This window comes from Acipenser ruthenus, chromosome 10, assembly GCF_902713425.1.
Source record: "Acipenser ruthenus chromosome 10, fAciRut3.2 maternal haplotype, whole genome shotgun sequence".
Classification (NCBI taxonomy): Eukaryota; Metazoa; Chordata; class Actinopteri; order Acipenseriformes; family Acipenseridae; genus Acipenser; species Acipenser ruthenus.
Window position 1 is genome coordinate 30,975,355 of NC_081198.1, and position 24,480 is coordinate 30,999,834.

Genomic DNA, 24,480 nt, shown 5'->3' on the forward strand with positions numbered 1-24,480 from the left:
TTGAATAAACAGCACTACCCTCGAATAAACAGCACTGCCCTTGAATAAACAGCACTAACCTTGAATAAACAGCACTGCCCTTGAATAAACAGCACTGCCCTTGAATAAACAGCACTGCCCTTGAATAAACAGCACTGCCCTTGAATAAACAGCACTGCCCTTGAATAAACAGCACTGCCCTTGAATAAACAGCACTGCCCTTGAATAAACAGCACTACCCTTGAATAAACAGCACACCCCTTGAATAAACAGCACTACCCTTGAATAAACAGGACTGGTCTTGAATAAACAGCACTGCCCTTGAATAAACAGCACTGCCCTTGAATAAACAGCACTGCCCTTGAATAAACAGCACTGCCCTTGAATAAACAGCACTGCCCTTGAATAAACAGCACAGCTCTTGAATAAACAGCACTGCCCTTGAATAAACAGCACTGCCCTTGAATAAACAGGACTGGTCTTGAATAAACAGCACTGCCCTTGAATAAACAGCACTACCCTTGAATAAACAGCACAGCCCTTGAATAAACAGCACTACCCTCGAATAAACAGCACTGCCCTTGAATAAACAGCACTGCCCTTGAATAAACAGCACTGCCCTTGAATAAACAGCACTGCCCTTGAATAAACAGCACTGCCCTTGAATAAACAGCACTGCCCTTGAATAAACAGCACAGCTCTTGAATAAACAGCACTGCCCTTGAATAAACAGCACTGCCCTTGAATAAACAGCACTGCCCTTGAATAAACAGCACTGCCCTTGAATAAACAGGACTGCCCTTGAATAAACAGCACTACCCTTGAATAAACAGCACTACCCTTGAATAAACAGGACTGGTCTTGAATAAACAGCACTGCCCTTGAATAAACAGCACTGCCCTTGAATAAACAGCACTGCCCTTGAATAAACAGCACTGCCCTTGAATAAACAGCACTGCCCTTGAATAAACAGCACAGCTCTTGAATAAACAGCACTGCCCTTGAATAAACAGGACTGGTCTTGAATAAACAGCACTGCCCTTGAATAAACAGCACTACCCTTGAATAAACAGGACTGGTCTTGAATAAACAGCACTGCCCTTGAATAAACAGCACTGCCCTTGAATAAACAGGACTGCCCTTGAATAAACAGCACAGCCCTTGAATAAACAGCACTACCCTTGAATAAACAGGACTGGTCTTGAATAAACAGCACTGCCCTTGAATAAACAGCACTGCCCTTGAATAAACAGGACTGCCCTTGAATAAACAGCACAGCCCTTGAATAAACAGCACAGCCCTTGAATAAACAGCACAGCCCTTGAATAAACAGCACTACCCTTGAATAAACAGCACACCCCTTGAATAAACAGGACTGGCCTTGAATAAACAGCACTACCCTTGAATAAACAGCACACCCCTTGAATAAACAACATTGCCCTTGAATAAACAGCACAGCCCTTGAATAAACAGCACTGGCCTTGAATAAACAGCACTACCCTTGAATAAACAGCACACCCCTTGAATAAACAGCATTGCCCTTGAATAAACAGCACTACCCTTGAATAAACAGCACGGCCCTTGAATAAACAGCACAGCCCTTGAATAAACAGGACTGCCCTTGAATAAACAGGACTGCCCTTGAATAAACAGCACTACCCTTGAATAAACAGCATTGCCCTTGAATAAACAGCACAGCCCTTGAATAAACAGCACTGGCCTTGAATAAACAGCACTACCCTTGAATAAACAGCACACCCCTTGAATAAACAGCATTGCCCTTGAATAAACAGCACTACCCTTGAATAAACAGCACAGCCCTTGAATAAACAGCACAGCCCTTGAATAAACAGCATTGCCCTTGAATAAACAGCACAGCCCTTGAATAAACAGGACTGCCCTTGAATAAACAGGACTGCCCTTGAATAAACAGCACTACCCTTGAATAAACAGCATTGCCCTTGAATAAACAGGACTGGTCTTGAATAAACAGCACTGCCCTTGAATAAACAGCACTGCCCTTGAATAAACAGCACTGCCCTTGAATAAACAGCACTGCCCTTGAATAAACAGGACTGGTCTTGAATAAACAGCACTACCCTTGAATAAACAGGACTGGTCTTGAGTAAACAGCACTACCCTTGAATAAACAGCACTGCCCTTGAATAAACAGCACTGGTCTTGAATAAACAGCACTACCCTTGAATAAACAGGACTGGTCTTGAGTAAACAGCACTACCCTTGAATAAACAGCACTGCCCTTGAATAAACAGGACTGGTCTTGAATAAACAGCACTGCCCTTGAATAAACAGCACTGCCCTTGAATAAACAGCACTACCCTTGAATAAACAGCACTGCCCTTGAATAAACAGCACTGCCCTTGAATAAACAGCACTGCCCTTGAATAAACAGCACTGGTCTTGAATAAACAGCACTGCCCTTGAATAAACAGCACTACCCTTGAATAAACAGCACTGCCCTTGAATAAACAGCACTGCCCTTGAATAAACAGCACTGCCCTTGAATAAACAGCACAGCCCTTGAATAAACAGCACTGCCCTTGAATAAACAGCACACCCCTTGAATAAACAGCACTGCCCTTGAATAAACAGCATTGCCCTTGAATAAACAGCACAGCCCTTGAATAAACAGGACTGCCCTTGAATAAACAGCACTACCCTTGAATAAACAGCACTGCCCTTGAATAAACAGGACTGCCCTTGAATAAACAGCACAGCCCTTGAATAAACAGCACTACCCTTGAATAAACAGCACTGCCCTTGAATAAACAGCACTGCCCTTGAATAAACAGCACTGCCCTTGAATAAACAGGACTGGTCTTGAATAAACAGCACTGCCCTTGAATAAACAGCACTACCCTTGAATAAACAGCACTGCCCTTGAATAAACAGCACTGCCCTTGAATAAACAGCACAGCCCTTGAATAAACAGCACTACCCTTGAATAAACAGCACTGCCCTTGAATAAACAGCACTGCCCTTGAATAAACAGCACTGCCCTTGAATAAACAGGACTGGTCTTGAATAAACAGCACTGTTATCGAATAAACGCAGCACTCAACAAGAAACAAATAAACAGGAAACAGATTTACCATATTGGAAAAAGAAGGTCGGCACCCTCAAACCGAGCTACTTCCCATAAACGCCCTTGAATAAACGTTGCAGTTGTTTTAGGCAATTTAAAATAAACGCTGCAGCATTGATTTCAAGATATACAATAGATATCACATTATAATCCCAGTGTATCACCCTGAAGGGACTCCAGCAGAACCAATAGCAGACTAGTGTATTGTAGTTACTATACATTACTAAATATACTGTATAACACTTAAACTAATACATACAAATAACATTACCTACAACTCGATAAAAGTCTGTTATAAACATTGAGCACAATGTATTTGAAAACTGCCACTGTGTACATAGTCAGAACATGTTTTAAGTTGTAAGTTATTAACCCAAACAGCCTAGGATTGATAAACTATATATATATATATATATATATATATATATATATATATATATATATATATATATATATATATACACAGCTCTGGAAAAAATTAAGAGACCACTGCAAAATTATCAGTTTCTCTGGTTTTACTATTTATAGGTATGTGTTTGGGGAAAATTAACATTTTTGTTTTATTCTGTAAACTACTGACAACATTTCTCCCATATTCCAAATAAAAATATTGTCATTTAGAGCATTTATTTGCAGAAAATGACAACTGGTCAAAATAACAAAAAAGATGCAGTGTTGTCAGACCTCGAATAATGCAAAGAAAATAAGTTCATATTCATTTTTAAACAACACAATACTAATGTTTTAACTTAGGAAGAGTTCAGAAATCAATATTTGGTGGAATAACCCTGATTTTCAAGCACAGCTTTCATGCGTCTTGGCATGCTCTCCACCAGTCTTTCACATTGATGTTGGGTGACTTTATGCCACTCCTGGCGCAAAAATTCAAGCAGCTCGGCTTTGTTTGATGGCTTGTGACCATCCATCTTCCTCTTGGTCACATTCCAGAGGTTTTCAATGGGGTTCAGGTCTGGAGATTGGGCTGGCCATGACAGGGTCTTGATCTGGTGGTCCTCCATCCACACCTTGATTGACCTGGCTGTGTGGCATGGAGCATTGTCCTGCTGGAAAAACCAATCCTCAGAGTTGGGGAACATTGTCAGAGCAGAAGGAAGCAAGTTGTCTTCCAGGACAACCTTGTACTTGGCTTGATTCATGCGTCCTTCACAAAGACAAATCTGCCCGATTCCAGCCTTGCTGAAGCACCCCCAGGTGAGTCCAATTTTCAGCTTTGCCCAACACCTGGTCGTCTAATGGTTAGACGGAGACCTGGAGAGGCCTACAAGCCACAGTGTCTCGCACCCAACTGTGAAATGTGGTGGAGGATCGGTGATGATCTGGGGATGCTTCAGCAAGGCTGGAATCGGGCAGCTTTGGCATGAATCAAGCTAAGTACAAGGTTGTCCTGGAAGAAAACTTGCTTCCTTCTGTGCGTCTGTGCCAGGACGTAAAGAAAGTTTGCTTCCAAGCAGCTATAAAATGACTCCGTACAGAACTTCATTGCCAGTGATTGGTACTCAGTTGTATAGGAGAGGAAAATGAAACTTTTCTTGTTGTGAAATTAACACATTTTAACAGACTTCATTTAATACCTGCCAAAAAAAACAAGTTAAAAGGAATTACTCTGATTCTCCAAATATCTGCACAACTCTATTGAAAACAACAACCGTTAGCATATATAACAGGTAATAATGGTGACAAACATTTCCACTCCCTGGCAAGCTCCTTTTACCGAGTCCCCTAGACAAGATAAGAAGGATACAGAATGCTTGATGCTGCCATCTACTGAGAGTCAACAGAAGTGTAGACACCTTTCTGTACCACAGAGATCCAGTGTGTTACATAGAATGGTTTGAAAACGGAAAAACATTTTAAAATGCAAAAATAAAAAATAAAAGTGTGGAATAAGATATTGAAGGGTAATTATTCTAACATGCAGTTAACTGTTGGGGTGCTCTGTTTAATTTGGCAGTGATAAAGACAGGAGAAAGTGGTCTGACGGTCTTCCGGCTCTTGACAAAGGAGAACCGATGGAAGTGGGTCCAGGCAAATGCCAGACTGGTGTATAAGAATGGAAAGCCAGACTACATCATTGCCACACAGAGGCCTCTTGTGTAAGTAATGGAACATGATCTCTCATGTACTGTCACAAGGTTTGTGTTGCGTTATAAAGGAAAATGACAGCACAGAGTCTATTATAATGATCTAAACCGGCTGGTATAAATACTTTCCAAACTTGTAAACCTGCTCTGGACATTTTTTGTATGTATCATCTGCACTCTCATCTTGTTCCACAGTTTACAATACAATATGCAAACCTGACATCACACAAATGTCAAATATTGCCTAGATCAATTTTTTTTTTTTGCAGTTTGAGGGCGAACACCTGATTCTAACATCCACAGCATTAGACATTCATTAGGTAACTTCCTCCAGCTGCAGTCATAACCGGACTACTGGCCCATTTTGATCTCAGTCTCTGATGGAAAAGGAGAAATGACTGATTTCAAGTTAATTTCAACTCTTGGAAACCTAATAGGGGGGTGTGGGGGGTGATGGTGGTAATGGGAGGGACACTATGTCTTGGGGGATAACACCAGCAGGAACTTCATGAATCCTAAATTTGAAAAAGTTACAGAATTTTAAATTATTTGATAATTTAATCTTTAAACAAAGCCAATTTGGGGACTCCCGAGTGGTGCATCCAGTAAAAGCGCTCCACATGTAGTGCCGGATGCGCCCTATAGCCTGGAGATCGCAGGTTCGAATCCAGGCTGTGTCACAGCCGACCGTGACCGGGGGTTCCTAGGGGGCGCCACACAATTGGCCAAGCGCCTCCCGGGTACGGAGGGCTTAGGTAACAGCAGGGGAATCCACAGTTCATCACGTATCAGCGACCCCTGTGGCCGAGCGGGTGCCTGTGGTTCTGCAGTGGAGACGGCAGATCTGTGTTGTCCTCCAGCACTATAGGTCTGGTGGCCTTGCTGTGGATCCGCAGTGCGAAAAATGACGGATTGGCAGGAGCACGTTTCGGAGGATGTGTGTTCCAGCTGCCATTTCCTGAGTTGGCGGGGGGGTTGCAAGCGGTGAGCCGAGGATAGAGATAATAATTTTGAATACAGAATTAGGGAGAAAAACCGGGGTTTAAAAAAAAAACAAACAAAACAAAAAACAAACAAAACAAAGCCAATTTAATAATTACAGATTCTATTCTTCAGCCACACATGAGACAACAGTGGGATAGATGAGTTTAAAAGGAGTTGTGGTAAACAAGCAAATCACCCGTAGAAACACAGTGTAAAAATGCATTGCACGACTACAGTCCAGTGAATTTGAGAGTAGTATATGTGTAATGAAACTCTTTTTCATTATTAGGGAAGAAGAAGGAGGTGAGCACCTCAGAAAGCGCTCCATGCATCTTCCTTTCACCTTCGCTACTGGAGAAGCGCTGTTGTACCAGACCAGCTACCCCATCCCCGGCCTCCCTGATCCTTTCCAGGTGAAGGAGAAGAGCGCCAAGTCCAATAAGCATTCTCAGAACAAGCAGGAGAAAGTGCAGAATGACACCGTCAATCCCAGCTCTCTTCTGGGGGCCATGATGAGACAAGATGAATCTGTTTACGTCTCCCATCCGGCCCTGGAGCCCAAGTACTCTTTCAACGCCAGCTTGTTCAGCGAACAGGGAGATTCTGCCAGCTTTCCCAACCCAGGGGGGGACAGCTGGAACGCAGTTCCAAACGGGAGCAATGGGCTAAAACCAGAGCTGGCCACTTTTGGACCAGTAGACCCCCTCCTATCAACTTTAGACTCTCTGTCATTAGACAACGACGAGGACTGCTCAAATAACGAGCTGTTTAGTGCACTGGAGATGCTTGGGCTGAACGCAGAAGACCTAGAACTTCTCTTGTTAGACGAGAGGATGATCAGAATAGAAATAGACCCGGGCTACATCCCTTCCCTCAACGACCTTTTAACAAACAACGAAATCTTATCTTACGTTCATGATTCTCTGGAGAACAGAACCGAGGAAGGGGGCTCTGATAACCAGCTGTCCTGTCCACTGCCTGTTGCCCCCCAAACCACCCCCAAACTACAAGAAACACCAGCACAGTATTACCCCCACCAGCAGCAGCTGCCGCAGAATCAGCAGCCAATTTTACAGTTGTCACAGCAAATGCAGCAGCATCTTCACACTCAAAACCCACCGATTAAAGAGCACCAGTGGACAAACGAGCTTCAGTCGCTGACTCCCGAACTGCAAATTGAGATGAATATGCAAAACCTTCCCCACAGACTCCCACAAGCGAACAGCGTTCAACACTGGGACCAGCGACTGCTGGGGCAACACGCAGCCCAAAACAGTCGCTGGATTACCCAGCACGTGCAAATGAGCATCAAAGGGCAGACTCCGGAGCATATCTCTCACACACATCAAGGGGGTCTGCAGCCTCTGCAGCACAAGCCCCAGCTCCCACAACAGCAGCTCCACGTACAACTCCAGTCGCAGTGTAATTTCAAACAAAAGACCAACGATGTTTTGACAGTCAATGGGATGTATGGCCAGGGTTCAATGAATCAGCAGACATTGGGCAACCACAACTGGCAGGGTTATAGCTACGTGCCGGTAACCCACCCTAATCAGGTTGAGCAGCCAACAAACATGTCTGGGTATAATACTGTGCAGGGGGCAGCCTCCTCCCAGCAGCTCTGCCCACCTCAGGTCCCAAGCACTGGAGTGGCTCATTATAACATGAGCGATTCGCCTAACCTGGATTTTACAATAAACGGTGGACTCGTCGAAGAAGTCCACCAGTATCAGGGGGTGGTGGCCACTGCTTCTTCCTATCAGATGATCTCCCAGAAGCAGCAGGTCCCCTCCACTTGTTTCTCTCAGTACCCTCCTCAGAATCCCTCCTTGGAGCAGTTTCTAGGGGTAGGACAGCAGCAGCACCAGCTGTCCACTATGGGAATGTTTACATTGTCAGACCCCCAGGACAACATACATGACAAGGTAAGGGTTGTAATGTCTGCTTCACACACAGATATTTGTGTTACCACAGACCTTGATGCAAAATTGGAGATTTTCAAAAGCTTTGATTAAGACGTCTGTCGCAACCTGTGCATAAATGCAGGGACTGGGCAGCAATATGTCAGATGAGCCAGTTTGAAAGATTCCATTTCTAGCAGTGCTTTATAGCTAATCCCTTAGAAAAGTTTACCAAAGTAAAAACATTGCGACGTGTAATAAAGCATAGTGTAAGCATGGTAAAGCATAAGTAAGCATTGTAAAGAATAACAAGGTATGGTAAAGTATTTTAATAAACATAGCAAACCAGGGTAAACTTTGGCTTGTCCTGCCAAACAATACATAATACAGGCTTTTCGCTGTCAGATATAACACATAAATCATAATAGTACAATCAATCAGAACAACATAGCACACAAATATAAAAGAAAAGGGTTAAAGAAAAGGGCTTGTAACCAGGAGGTCCCCGGTTCAAATCCCAGCTCACTCACTGACTCACTGTGTGACCATGAACAAGTCACTTAACCTCCTTGTGCTCCGTCTTCCGGGTGAGACATTGTTGTAAGTGACTCTGCAGCTGATGAATATCTCACACACCCTTGGATAAAGGTGTCTGCTAAATAATTATAATAATAATAAAAGGATCTCGACTTTTCAAACTGTTATGTCAAGATCACAAGATTATTATTATTATTATTTGTTTGTTTAGCAGACGCCTTTATCCAAGGCGATTTACAGAGACTAGGGTGTGTGAACTATGCATCAGCTGCAGAGTCACTTACATTTACGTCTCACCCGAAAGACGGAGCAGAAGGAGGTTAAGTGACTTGCTCAGGGTCACACAATAAGGCAGAGGCTGAGGTGGGATTTGAACCGGGGACCTCCTGGTTACAAGACCTTTTCTTTAACCACTGGACCACACATCCTCCTAGATAAATGATCTGATCAAGATCACTCAGAGACAACCCCACTAGTGCTGCATATGGCAAATTCTACAGTGTGCTCCAAACTGATTTGTAAATATGAGACAATGAGCACAGTAAGAAAGTTCCTACTCTAGGACAAGACACCATCTTACCAAATGGGCTGAGCCTGCACAATACAGTGAGTGGAACACATTGTAACTGGATGAAACCAATAAGATACAGAAAGGAGAACTCTGTTGTTGTGAGTAGATTATATTCCTCTCAAAACCTAATAAATACTTAAAATACATCTCATTGAAGCCATTGAAAAAGACTTTACAGGGGATTTTTAAACAGCAGTGTTATTATATCAAACTTGCGGCATAGGAATGACAGCTTTAGTAGCAAGTGATTTTCATGTGTTATTAAAATCAGTCCGATAATGCTTTCAAATTGAGTCGATAAGGTTTTTAATGAACGAATTTCTCATTAAAAAGCTTAATTGTCTTAGGTCATGTACATCACTTCCTGCCTCAAAATCTTAAACCCCGCTAGTTACCCTCAATCTGGTGGATATTTTGCCATAACTTATTATTCATTTTTTAATGTGAATTTTGCAATCTTTTTTTGGTCAAAAAGAAAAACTTTTTTTTGGGATGGGGTGGGGGGTAAGCCATCGATGTAGGCTGGGTTGGAATTAATTTTCTATGTTGACATCTACTTTTGTATGTTTTTAGTATGTACAATTGTAGGTTATAAATAAATACGTTTGAAGTGCCATTTGTGTTTGTAGTTGTTAGTTATTATACATGTATACCATGTATGTAACACTTGATTATATATTTATTAAGCTTTTAAAATTACAAAAGAACTCCCTAACAAGGATGCATTGCAAATCCGCAATCACCTGTAAGGAAATGTTATTGTAATAGTTTGCTGTTTTCTATACCAAGATTTCATTATTTACTCTTAGGTTTTTATTTGCATAATTCCAATAAAATCTACAGTAGAGTTCAGCTGTCATATAATGTACGTATCCAGATAGGCTACAGTTGCATTGATAATTTCTTGGTAGTAACAGTATACTGGGTGCAAATAACGGTATATCATTTTAGCAATACAACAAACGTTCCATAAGATTACAAATGGTTAAAGCAAGTGAATAAATCTAAAAGTATAGAAAAGGCTAAAATATTTTCATAACTATAAATATTGAATTATCTAGTCTTACAATACTGACCTACTAATATGCCATCTAGTCTATTGGGTCTGTGAAATGATTAAACACAGCGGATATCAAAATGTCATGACAGGAGTCAGGGAAATCTGCACATACGTTCCAGATGTTATAGGATGCATCACAAATCACCTGAATGTTTAGTGAATGTTGGAACCCTTCCTTTTCACATACGCATGGTGCTGCAGTGATTTGAGTGCAACGTGTGTGCAATCGATGGCTCCCATTATGCTGGGAAATCCAGCAATGTTATAAACTCCCTTTTAATATTTTGTAGCTGCTCCTGATTAAGTGGGATACTGATGTAATCGTTAACCCTATTTGTCAAGTCACCCGTGACCCTTTGAAATGACCCAGAGACATAGAAGGACAATGCTGCCAAGCCAACAGCTTCATATGCAGGGCTACGGCACGGCCCCTTTTCGTAAGCAATTCAAGGTCCTCCTGCAGAGTCTGACAGAGGTTGACAAAATGCCCTACACAGACGCAATCGAGTTTTTAGATCATCATCTGGTAAATCTAAGAAATGAACCCAGGTCATGTACACCCTCTTTCTGTATAGTCTCCATCATCAGGCTCGCACTCAAGCTCTAAAATTACATTTGCTGCGACTGCTGCTGCAACTCCCAGCAAAGCCATACTGTAGTTTGTTTATTTTATATTTTTAACACCAAAGTACTTAAATACTGCTTCTACTTTTTTGTTGATTAAAACCCTCCTTTTACAAGTGCAAATCAACTCCTGATAAATTGACAATTAACACGGATTTCCTCTTAAATTCCCACGCAAACAAAATAAATAGTTGCAAGAAGCATTGCTTGTTAAGATATTAACATTATTTCGTAAATCAACATCATTTCGTGAATCACACTGGCACGAAGTAGGCATAATGGCCATTTGAAAATGCCAAAATCAATGCTGCATACCGATTTGTTAATTAACACTGGAGTTATCAATTAAATCCCTCCTTTGTGTCTAAACTTTTGTCATTGTCTTTATTACAATTCTTTTAGATTAAAAAAATAACCTTGTAAGGGCTGTAACAGGGCGATACTACACACATGGGTTGTCACTGAATAATACTGAATCAGACACTGAGCAGTGGGTGTTGATACGCCGCACAGGCACACAGATTGAATAATAACACAGGCCCCGATGCTAAAATACCAACAATGATAATCCCAGTGCCGGATTTAATAAAGAAAACAAAACAAAACAAAGCTAAAAATAAAATTTTGCCACACAAGTCGAGCGCTAGCCTCACTAAAAGAGACGTCCCGCTCCAGGAACTTACTATACTACGAAACAAGAAAAAAGGAGTCATTAGAAACCAAAACAGTATATAAGAACAAGATGAGGGTTTTACCGTCTGGCAAGCCCCGCCTCTTGCAGTTAAATGTCCCGAGTGAAGACCTAAGTATGGTCTACTTAGGTCTCTCTTTGTATTAGTGCTTGCACTATTGAGATGTACCTGTGCTGGCCCTGTGGGCACGAAGTGAATAAACTAAACAGGTAAGAATTGTCACAATCACTGGAAGGCCTTATCATGTTAATTGACTGACGTAATGTCCTTGATCCTCAGATGGAGAACGGATGCATCCTAACCAATGCAAACCTGGGGTATCCCGGAGGCTGTCTGCTCCCCAACGTCAACGGAGTCCCGCAGGACAGTGCTCATCCAAATCTCCCCGACACTCAGACTACTGGCTTTTACCTCTAAACATTATCGAGGTCAGACTTGGATTATCCCACAGAGCTGAATGACAAGAAGGCTGGGTCTTTTGTAAATGAAGCACTTTGCTGATTTCATGTTCTCCATTTAGCTCTCCTTTTTCTTTTCTCCTTTAAAGATGTTGTTTCTGATGATGCAGTGTTAATGAAAACACAAAACTGAGAAACAGGTGCATGAAGTAAAAGAAAAAAAGTGATTTTCACCAACAAAGAAATAAAAGAAACAAAAATAAGTGTCAGCAGTGTGGCACCTTTGCAGAATCTCTCTCTGGTTTGAAATCAGCATTTTCTTTGTGAGCTGAAAACCAAATGATTCTATTTTATTTACTAAGCTTGCTGAGCATTCTTGTTTTAAGAAAAAGCATAAACTATAACTGAAAGAACTGAAAGAATTGGTTTAACATGAAAAGCTGTAGTCTGACAATGTCTGCACTATGTCTATAAAAGCCAATAAGTAAAGGTTGGTTCATACTTCTGTCATAGATGAATGCAATACGTCAGGCACAGACAGTTATAAAAGCTGTGTAGCTTCATTCCGACCATGCAGCAAATGTTGACATTTTTCAACATTATCTGACCCTATGTGATTTGAGGTCACAGACACATGAGAAAAGGCTGTATCACTTTCCAAAAAAAAAACACGTCGCAAGAGTGTGGACGATGTTCCGACCTGTCACACAGGGTCGGAGAACCCTAGACTCCGGCAACAAATTATGTATGAACCAACCTTCAGACATTAAATAGGTGATCAATCCACAGTCTTCAATATAGCTTTTTGATTTGTGTTTCTTTGCATTGTCAACATTGGTTGGAAGACGAAATTGGACACGCCTGTGCTCCTCTTAACACTGGTTGAAACCCATAATTACCTTTTTCAATAACTTAAAATACCTTCAGAGATGCATGACCAGATTGCTTCTTGTGACTTTTTTCCCCCAACTATGCATCTGCACTAGATATGTAATGGCTGTAATATTCCTCAGGGAGTTACAGCAGATTCCACAGAATAATGCAATGAGCTGCAATATGACCCATAACTTCAAGACACTCCATCACAATTCCAAAGTAAAACCATGCGAACTATAAGAAAGAAAGTCAAGTAGACACACGTTTAGGCCAGTGCCTTCTGTATACAGAAGAGAGCACTACCCGCGTTTCTTTAAGTACAAAACTTATACTTTTACCTTAAACTGCAATATGGTTTGCCTGTACGGACATTGCTTCTGCACTAATCCATGCTGAAACATGTAAAAGCCACGGTAACAGCATAGGAAAGAGAATTAAAACAGGGGAAGTATACAGTAAGCATGGAGTGCAAACATAAGACACTGTGATAAACTGGGACAAGAAATGACTCTGCAAATGTACCATGGTCAAATTTTACACTGCAATTATTCCACGACTATGAGGACCCTCTGTACGTGCGTGAACTGGTTTGTAATACACATTCCAAAGAATACAATATCAGAAAGTGTCCTGCATCTCAGATGTGCTTGGACGTGTTTGCAAGAATCGGAATGACAATTTGAGAATGTGCAGCAATAAAAGTAAAAATCCCTATGTTGTGTGACTTTTGTCACACCCTGTAGAGTGGGGTAAAGTGTAGTAAAAAAGCATAGTCAAGCAGGGTTTTAAACCAGTTGAAATCACTTTGAACAAGCAGAAAGACAATCATTTTAATCAAAATAGTGACAATGAAAACCAAAGTAGAAATGCAGGGCAGTCACTTACAGCCTTCTTATATCAATTATTGAGTCTTCATACATTTAGAAACTCATTAAGAAAATGACCTGTGTTTTTATAGTTTTTTAATTCAATTGAAAATTGTGAAGACAATCAAGTTTACGCTTCAAAATGTTTGAATTAATGTAATGTGTTTTTTAACTTTAAAAATGTATTCGATGAATTGATGTTTTGTTTTGTGTCAAGTTTCCCCCCCCCCCAAAACAGTAGTTACATTTTCAAGATTAGTCTTTTGAACCACAGCTTCTTAATACATTTTGCAGTGATTCATTCATAACTTCAAACCTGAAGTAAAAGAAACCAAGCCAAGCAGACAAACGTTCTGAGCAATGCCTTTCAAACAACACGTTTGAAATCGCTGAGTAACCATTCCAATAGGCTCAGGGTTCACCTCAGGCCTTTTCAGCCAGCGAAGTGGCTGTCGCCGCCTGGCTGAAAAAACCTGAACCCCCGTCTTGCAGACTACTGTGCTTTAAACAAAAAAGATTGATTACGCTTCTAGCAGACTAGATAGATCATTTGCGCATTGCTGGGTGAAAAACCATATGACAGCTGAGAGATTTAATCTGAAATTCAACATGATCATTTCATTTTACTGTAAGATATGTTTTCCAGTGTCAAAACACTTTCAAAGGCTACATGTGTTAACTTTACGCTATATCATTCCTGCCCCGTCTTTTCTTTTACTTTAATATCAACAAAAAATAGTTGTGCTTGTTGTTTACATGATTCAAAGGTCTAGTGTCCCAGTAAAAAGATAGTTAAGAATATGTTTACCTTCGAAGCCCAAAACTGACAGATCCATACAGTAGGTGTAACCTTTATTATATCTATTTTGCTTCTTGAAGCTATACCAGAGATTGAAGGTGTCTTTTATAGCACCCTAACATTGCATGTAGTAGCACAAGCATGTTTATGTGGCTCGTCATTTTATGGGGGAGTAGAAGAGGGGGCTTGTTTCTACTTCTGCTAAAACTATATTTGGGGAGTGAAAACTTGACTGTCAAAACAGCTGATAAAGCACAGAGAAGGCACAACTAAGAGTGTAGTTAACAGATACTAAGGGATAATTCTATCTGTAGCTTAAAAAAGCTGTAGCCATACACAACCAAGTGAAGGGTAATACAGATATGTGTTTACAGCATACTTATCCTACAATTGTGCAGTTTCGGAAAAAAAATGACATGTGGTACTACAATAGGTAAAATAGTTCTTATTTGCTTGCCTTGCCTCCAAGGAAATTTGTTACACTTGCACTTCCTAGGTCATTTCCCCACAACAGTGTTTTCTGGGTCGACCATCTTACTGGCTGTAAAGCATGTCAGTCAATAGGGGAAGCAGCTTGTTGGTTCGTTACAGGAAAGTTGGCTCTGAAGGGGTGGGGATAATTTCACTGTCCAGGGAAATGACTGTGAAAGTGAAAGCAAATATTTATTCCAAAACTATACATTTGAGGAGTATACCGTGAATGGATGTGCATGGCATGGGAAATGTATAGAATCATTTTTGTTAGCTACAAACTCTTTAAATACTGAAGAAGACAGCAGCCAGCCTGGTAGAAATATTGCACAGATAGCCATTGAGGTGCTGGTAAACGATTATGAAGTGAGGCATTCCAGGTGTCATCCGCAGTACATAAAGATTGAACTCTGTTGTTCCTTTTTAATATAGATTTATTTCTAAACAATACAATCAAAATGAGATAAACCTCTTACAAAAAAAGATGACTGACAATCAATAGAAATGGACATTAACTCGTTCTGTAAATAGTATAAAGTATGTGATTTTTATTACATTTGTCGCAAGCACTATTTAAAAAAAGAAAAAGCACTGCTTCCTGTGAAGCTCCTTTCTCTAGCAAAAGTAGACTGGTAGGGAATATTTTTAATTCATTATTGTATAAAACTATACAGTACTGTGTATAAATTAAATGTTGTGTTTTTAAAGGTTAGACACTTTAGAAGAAAATAAAATGGTGCCATAATGTTGAGACTCACTTTCTCAAGTTTAGTGTTTCATGTTTAGGAAAATAAGAACGTTTTGTCAATGTTGAACTTTTTTTTTTTTTTTTTTAAATCACATTAAATTAATTGTAATAATGCTAACACACTGAAAGTCAATGTAGATGTAAAAAATAATAAAAGAATATGGATAAACTTTAATCTTTGTTTCTTTTGATTGCTTATCAAAATGTAATCTTCATTGGTTCTGAACAATAAAGGATTTGTGCAATCACATCGGGTGCTTGTGTTTTATATCACTTGCCATCTGTTCTAATTGTTTTTGATGGTATTTACACCTGAGGGTCAATTCCTTCCCTTTCTGTGTTACAGGTACTAGGATGTGCAGCATAGAATCTGAGTGGAAGTGAACTACCTTTTATTTACAACAGCAAACCAATAAGAGACTTGACAAAAATGTTGTTGTGCTACATACAAATTGTGCTATATCTTTGCATTCAGCAAACATAAAGACATTTACAGGGGAAGTCCAGGGACAAGAAACATCCCTGGAAATACAAATCCTTTATATCCTGAGCATAACTGTGCTGGAAAGAATGTGTAAACCGACAGTCCATTATGAGCAGCAAGAGGGCCCCTCTTTCTTGTGTTGAAAATCTTTTGTTGCTTTGCCTGTTTTTGTGTTTTTATTTGGGATTTACAGGTCAAGTGCAATGCTGTCGATTAAGACAAATCAACCCAATTCTTCCCCGTATTGTGTCACTTCCTGTGTAGTAGGGCACATGGCCTGATTGCAGCTAAACGGTTGGAGAAGAACTGAGCTTCAACATAGGAAGTGGTTGGTCATAAGGAACAGACACAGATTTTACTTCTGTAGCGTTGTCTTTGAAGTAAATTTCAGAATACAAGCAAACAAACCAAAAGATCTTTAACAAAAGATCAAAAGGAGCAGTGATAATATTTTCACAGCTAATACTGTGGTTAACCCCTCATATACAAGGCATCCCCAATTTCATCACCAGGAAACTCACATATAGCCAATGCTATTGTTAATACTGACTCCAGTCTTTACTTTCCATATCTGTAAAACCCTTCCAGAAAATATAATAAACTACTAAAAATACACCAATATCAGGCCAAAGCGTTACCACTCCAGCAATGGTAACTTTGGATTGGAACCAAATGCACTATGATCCTCATTGGTATCATGGTACTGCCAGTGTGTACTGTGGCACAATTTGTATGTCTAAACTTGAACATATCACTGCCTTAGTCTTCTACTCATCTCAACGCTGTAAAGTACTGAACCATTGTATTTGCCATTGTTGAACCACTGCTTAATTGCCATCAAAGATCAGTTGGTAATACATCATTTGAAGACAAACCCAGTTACTGTTCCGGCCACATAATGCATATACCCTGCCTACCATTAGCTATGTACTGTCCAGATGGTAATGTGTCCACCATTTGCTATTCTAATCATGTTAACACATGATTCTGTCTCAACAATCCTCTGCAGCGTTTCAGTGCTGTTGCAGTCAAACCTTGCTGCTGCTTTGCTCACGGCTGACTGCAGGAGCACTGCACTGCTGCAGTAGAACCCCTTCACCAGCAATCAGGGGAAATACATGTCATGCCATCTAGGACGTAGTTGGTGAGAAAAAATGGTTATTCTTAATTAAAGGATTAACAACTAAGAATTCAAAGCCATTGTCTTATCACTGGTCCCCTTTCATTTTGATAATTTTACCTGAAACATCACATCGCCTGTGCTTTAGGTCACATTGTCTAATTGCAGTTTAACCATTGTAGTGAAATTGTCGTACAGCAAAGTTGATTAGAACGCAACAACAATTTAATTCTTCAGTGGCTGGTTTCAAATTAGCATTATCTTAACTAATGTAACATTACATCTGTGAAACCATTCATAGATTATAATTAGTGCTGGGACAAACACAGGATTTTCATGTTCTGATATTCGCTCATAATTTAAATATTCGTTCTGATATTCGTTCGTTTTTCAAAAAGTAATAAAAGCCATTGTATTGCTCTGAACGCAGGTAGAGACAGCATAGCAGCAGGAGCAGGGGGCGTGGCCGTGGCCCTGTGTGTGCCTTTAATTTACAGCAAGACCTTACAATATGTAACACTTTAAAATAGAAAAATATCCCAGGAGTAAAGAATAAGTTGTGTAGGACTAACTTTACCCCGGTGAATTAACTACAAAACAAAGGATGCCAAATAGCAGTTCAAGTTAAATGTTGTTTTGTTTATTCCAGAAATAAATAGTACATAAAGTTGACAACACATTTTATTATTTTTTTTTATCATTCCTTGCCATTGCCGTTTCTTCACAGTAAACAGTGGCTATCAACACGTTTCCATAACGTAATAACATTAGGTTTACTTGTTCCTTTTTGTAGCTGAACTAAATGAAAACTGAAATCTAACTTCAAACACTTCAAATAAAACAAACGTGAAAATGGCGTTGTAAAGTGAAGGGGAAAACAACTCACTGTTTTGGTTCTCGTTTATTACATTCCACATAACAGAAAGTCGCAACAAAATATATAAATACAGTCTATATAAAAATCGCTACACAACATTTTCAGGAAGTTGGGTATTGTTCCAGCGAGGCATTTCAGAATGATGTGCTAGCTTTTTTTCTGGTTTGCTCTAAAGCAGCACAACACATTTTGTCCCAGATGGCTTTCCATAGAGATCACTATGTGTGTGTGAGCATAATCTGGTTTGTTTACTTTTGTTGTCTAAAACTTTTCTATAGAGGCTCAAAAGGTGCTGTGTTGATTCTGTTCTGATTCTGATTTTATATATATATATAAATCGCATATATCACACAGAGCTCTTTTTCATTTGCCATTTTTTGAAACTGTCACGCAAATTCTGGTGAGGCAGTAAATAAGTGCAAGTTATTTTTGTCATTTGTAGCGAATACGAACATCTGATTTTTGTATCTGAATACAAAATATGTGTTTGAAATCAGATATTTGTCCAAGAACTAATTATTGTATCTGCTTGTAAATGCAGTATAAACAACTATCAAAAACACAAACGTTCTTCTGCATAATAAATCCTTCTAAAAAGGACTTCCTAAGGTCTGTGGATGGATCTGCTGTTTTATTATCCCGCTGTGATTGCATATTCCTGGCAGCAAGGCATACACTGTCATGACATTTGGTTGAGACAAGGTATTGAGTGTATTAAAATCTGGGAATATAAGGAGATGTAAAAAGTCTCTTTACATATGTAAATCACAATTACAGTTTCACTATCCTTAAACATTATTATTATTATTATTATTATTATTATTATTAATAATAATAATAATAATAAGTTATTTTGAATCTTCCTTTTTGTCTTTAATATATATAGAACTGTGTTATGACTTTGTAGAGACATTCCATATATATATATATATATATATATATATATATATATATATATATATATATATATATATATATATATATGCTCCAGTAAGCACTCTCAAGTTGTTTGTTTCTCAGTTTCATGGACTTGTCTCCTTTCAAAAAATAGGAGTTAATTGGAAGACTGGAGTTTGAAATCATCCCCCACTGTGTCTGAAAGGGTGACTACAGTGGACCAGGTTGAAGTGTCAGTATGAGTTAATTACATCTAGTGACATGCCAGTCCATATGGTCCTCGTGAAGTGATTTCCAATCATTGTTAATTAAGTTGCCAGGCTAAAGACTGTGCTTTTATTCGACCTTCCAGTTCGCCATATGGTCTGTTCAATTAGATATCACTTCAATTTCACTTGTTCTGGTGTTGTCTTTCTCAAGAACACAGCTCACTGTCTGTAAGGGGTACACAATGAAAGCTAATGTACTGTGTTCGGTCCCTGTGGATAATATATACTTTAAACTGTATAATAAACTATTTGCTAACTGTATAATAATCAGCTATATTAACTACTGTGCAATACATTGGAGTGGCCTTGTGAACAGCATTTTGTTACCTGATGTAATAACATGGTGACACAAATGTAATTACACACCTATTCCACCAATACAGTAGTGACCAAGTAAGAGCATCTGTACTTACCCAGTTATTACACTGTTATTACATGGTTATGAAGGCCCTGTAACCAAAAGTGCTTCTAACATAGCCGACTTTGGCTGTCATGGGTTTTGCATACTTTGCTGTGCTTTATCGTTATCCTTATGTAGCCTTTGCTATTATTTTACTTGTACAAGTCTCACCACTCCTTTCATACTAAATTTTAGACTGCTCAAAATACCTTAACCTTTTCATATAGGGAGAAAAGCATTGTGGGTCATGTCATCTTGTACCTGCGGGGACTGTCTGGCAGAATCACCAGGATGGAAAGCTCTAATGGCAGGCTCAGTACTGGCTAGTGCAGTCAACTGGCAACAGGCCACTCCCAAAAGACAGCCAACAAGACAGATAACAGCTGTCTCTGTCAGCTCAGCTACTTGGAAAAGGTCACTGTAAATATTTGTACTTGAATGGAATAAAAGCAATTTACAATTCACCTGCAGGTTGATGAAACTGAACATATTACATTATGTCATTGCCTTAATTTGACATTGTAACCGAATGAACAAGCTCAAAACTTCACAGACTAGTTCATGAACTTTATAGAAATTACATGAACATAAAATGGCACATGGCCTTACTCCTGAATCTGTAGCACAGGAAGGAAGTACTAGAAACAGAAGATCAAAGAATAAGTATCTTCAAATGTTGTTTTAATTGCATATTTATATTTCCCTTACTATTTAATGGTGAGTGGTTTTGAGTCTTTATTAAATTTACCTTTACCTGGAGACTTGCTGGGGTTGAAGTGTTTCTAAAATGGATTTCTCACGCCTAGAACACGATGTGCTCCATACCTCAGAAGAGAACTTCATCTTGTGGGGTATCACTTAATGTCTATTCAGCCTACTCTACATACATGATATGTAGAGAGAGCAAGAGAGCAGGAGGGGTTGGCAGAATTGAAAGGTCACATGATATGAGCGAATGAGGAGAGCTGTTCGGTTCCGGCACTTGGAATACTCAACGTCTTTACCAGTTAGTCATTCAGTATTGTAGAGCTGACCATTATTTTATTTCTTAGCAGACTGATAAGCAAATAAGACTGATCTTAAAGAACAAGTTAGTATGAGTATAAAATACCAGTTATCTGCTGCTTTCAAAGCACCTCAATGGATGTAAGAAACACCACATTTGCTCTATGCTGTATTTCTGGTAAAGCAGAGTGTAAGCATTAACCATTCCCCCTACAACATTCTGCCTCTAGTGGATGTAAGAAATACTTCATGTGGTATCAACTAGAGGTAGAGTGTTGCAGGGGGGCAGGTTAATAGTTACACTCTGGTGTACCAGATCTATTTGGAGATGTTCTATATAGGTCATAGGTGTGCTTTAAACGTCACCCGGATATGATAACTGGAACAGATGCAGAAATGTGTCTAAACAAGAAGAATACATTAGTTAACCCAAACCCAATTGCTCTTTTAGAGGTCTCGACAGAATGAAAATGAAAAAATTCAACTTTTTCAAAACATATTTTGCTTATAACCAGTAAACCAGCTGGAATTTCCGGTACTTCAATTGGAGAATTGTTGTCCAGTTATCAAAATAAATGACTTGCTTAGAATGCCAGCATCTTCACTATAATGTGACAGAAAGCTTTCTGAAACTTTCTCTTTTTGTCTTTTAGCAATCTCAATCTCAAATGTGCAGTTAGTGGAAAAGTGGCAATGTGGCATCTCCTCGGAAAATCCTTGTACTTCTCCTATCGATTTAGGCAGCTCTTTACAGAGAAAACTGAAGTGTGAGCACAAACTGATGTGAGACAACTCTGCTGGAGTCTAAAATAACTATGAAAGCGCAGCCCTGGGGTGTGCAGCAACACTGTTCTGCATTAGTTGCGGCTCTGACAGTCTGTACTAGCATCAGGACTCCCTCACTTAGAGAATTCTGTTTGGCACAGTTTTTTCTCAGTGTTTTTAAAATGGTTTTCTCAGGCCTAGAACAGGATGCACTCCATGCCCCAGAAGATAGCTTTAATCTTGTGGGGTATCACTGTTAGCATAGTGTTGCCTCTGGAGGCACTACAAGTTTTGTATGTACATATACCTGTTTACACGCTAGTTTCTTTTGAAATGTTTATTTTATTATAGTATTTTTTGAAGTAGTGCTTTATATGTGGTAAGTTAGAAAATAAACCCTTTTATGTTTAATTGTTCATTTAAATACAATGTTTCAGCTGTGGAGATGTTTGATATGATGTGCTTGAATAAAACTTTTGAGTTGTATCCGATAGTTTGTCTTTCATTTTAATATTGATGTTGTTTAAAATGTAACCGTCATAATGACTGCCGGCGGCGGTTCTAGGTATGAGTATAACCGTGGCGGAACTAGTCTTAATGCACTTACCCATCACACGCGATTTCCGACTCCGTCACCAGTTTTCTGATACAAAGTCCATCTCTTCAATGTTAGAATTTATTTGAATATCCATCACAGTCCGCATTTTTTTTGTTTGTTTTCTTTTTCTCGCATGCCAAATCAGTCTCATTTAATTGTGCAGTTACACAGCACTTCCGCCAGTTTCACCTCACGAAAATGCAGCCAAAGCGAACGAGACACGCTACGACAATGTAACAGTTAATCGTTAAACAGTTTTAATTCTGTGATGTATGTTTTTTTAATCTGTGTTGTTTGTTGTTTTTGTGCATTTTCATTTGCAAATGAACTGTGACATTAGTCTGCTAGCACTTCTTAGTACTACAGGTTAGTAGGTGTATTATCAGCCACTAGGAGGAGATCCATTACAATATGTCTAGAAGGAAAGATAATCTGTTATTCTTCAAAATGGAAAGATGGGGATGGTGTCTTCCATCATGTCAGGACGTACACAAGAATAATGTAGTATTTTTCTGCCTTTCATTTTAGTCTTTTCCATTTATTCCATTGGTGTTTTTTGGAAAGTCATAAAAGACAACGATGTTGGTTCTGGTTCCTTGATAAAAGATCTGTATTTCACATCTTATCGGACAGTATCCAAAATAACCACTGGCTGACAGCAGCTATGTTTCCTCTTAGGAAAGGTGCCATGTGGCTCTAGTTTATGACAAGCCTCCTTGGTGCTTGTCAATGCTTTCTGAAGTTGCACTCAGGATAAAACTGTTTTTTTTTGTTATGGCTTTACACCTTTACTTCTTAATTTATAATTTTTTTTAAACCGCAGCAACTCCCTACACAGGACAGGAGAACTGAAAGTCAGTGGGTGTCCCCAGATCTATGGAGACGCCAATTGCCTCTTTACACCCAGCTCGACTGAACTCTACAGTAGATGTCAGCGAGCTGCCAGCCCCTGGAGGACAAAGACCAGCCCTGCAGGAAAGTTTGAGCTCTCCGGGTCCTGGCTAGTTGGGGCTCCTATGACGTAGTGAAGTGGCCCACACAAGCGTCAGGGCCAAACTCCCTATAATCCCCAGCAAAGTCTTTGCACAGCCAGGAACCTGCGCTCCCCTGACTGTATGATTCACTCTGCACACCACAGGGCTGTGCCTTTTCCAGGTGAGCCTGGCCCAGCTTCTTCATACTTTTATTCAAAATATTCAAGATATTGCCCTGCAGTTATAAATTGACTGCAATACAGATCGATAATATTCTGGCCAGGATGAATACCCCTCTATAATTTTTAACCACAAAGCTTCAATCCCCAAACATTGTAAACAACAACAACATAACACTTATATAGTGCCGTTCACAATCAAGACCGTCCCAAAAGCACATAGTAATAAGAACTGTTAAAAAGGTAACATAGCTCACTGGTTAAAATGTACAAGTCTAAAACAAACTGTCAAAAAGCATTGTTATGCCAACTCAAATAAATAGGTCTTAAGGAGAGGCTTAAAGTAAAAGTCTTTGAATCCTCAATGCACTAAGGATGTTTTTGTCAATATAGCTGGACAGCAGCTTTTGTATCAACTGCAATCAACATATAGAATCGAAAGACAAGCCAATACAAAAAAGGTCAAGACAGGGACCTTCCTGCATTGCAGTAGATTTAGTCACTGCAGCACCAGTTTTCAGTATACATTACACACACTTCAAAGTTAACTTTCAACCAGCACGGTATATGAGAATTGTGGTTATCTTGGCTTGTCAGATGGGATCTCACTTTATTTAGTTGTACTGCTCTTTGAAAACCACACATCTCAACATATAATTTTATTTTGTGGCTGACTGACTTTTTTAGCTTCAACAGGGAAAAGGATTTTGCCAATATAAGATTGCAGCCAAATAATTGGGGTGTCCAATCCTGATCCTGGAGATCACCTAGGTGTCTTTACATCATCAGTGGCTAAAGATCTGGAGCACCTGTTAATCTTGACTAATTAAGCCCATAATTGGTGCAATTAAGTAATTGAGAACTTGGTTGAAATGAAAACCACCAGCCCCAGTAGCTCTCCAGCACCAGGAGTGGACGCCCCTGCTGTAGAACATCAGTATCAGTTGCATACAAGCATGGAGTCCATGGCTATTGGATTAGGTGTCTTCATTAATTTAATTCATTATTTAAAAGAGTTGTAGCTAATGTCTTAATTCCATTAATCGTACCTGTTTTGCACTTCCATTTGCTTTGTAGTTCCTATATATGATATATGCAGTGTCACAGTGCTGTGTGGGTATTAAACAGGATAGCTTGGCACATTAATAAAAGCAACCTTGGTCAGGTTTAAAATAAATATTTATGAGTGATTTAAAAA

At 39.5% G+C, this 24,480-nt stretch overlaps 1 protein-coding gene across 1 annotated transcript in view; it reads left to right on the plus strand.

Moving 5' to 3' along the window:
• The window catches only part of LOC117413422 (aryl hydrocarbon receptor-like), a 93,854-nt gene extending 77,904 nt beyond the window's left edge, over window positions 1-15,950 (plus strand). The window contains exons 9-11 of the mRNA XM_034022602.3: window positions 5,058-5,199; window positions 6,461-8,096; window positions 11,836-15,950. Coding sequence (XP_033878493.3) covers window positions 5,058-5,199; window positions 6,461-8,096; window positions 11,836-11,973 — 1,916 coding nt within the window. The 3' untranslated portion in view covers window positions 11,974-15,950. The remainder of the gene's footprint in view (window positions 1-5,057; window positions 5,200-6,460; window positions 8,097-11,835) is intronic.
• The last annotated feature ends 8,530 nt before the right edge of the window (window positions 15,951-24,480 follow it).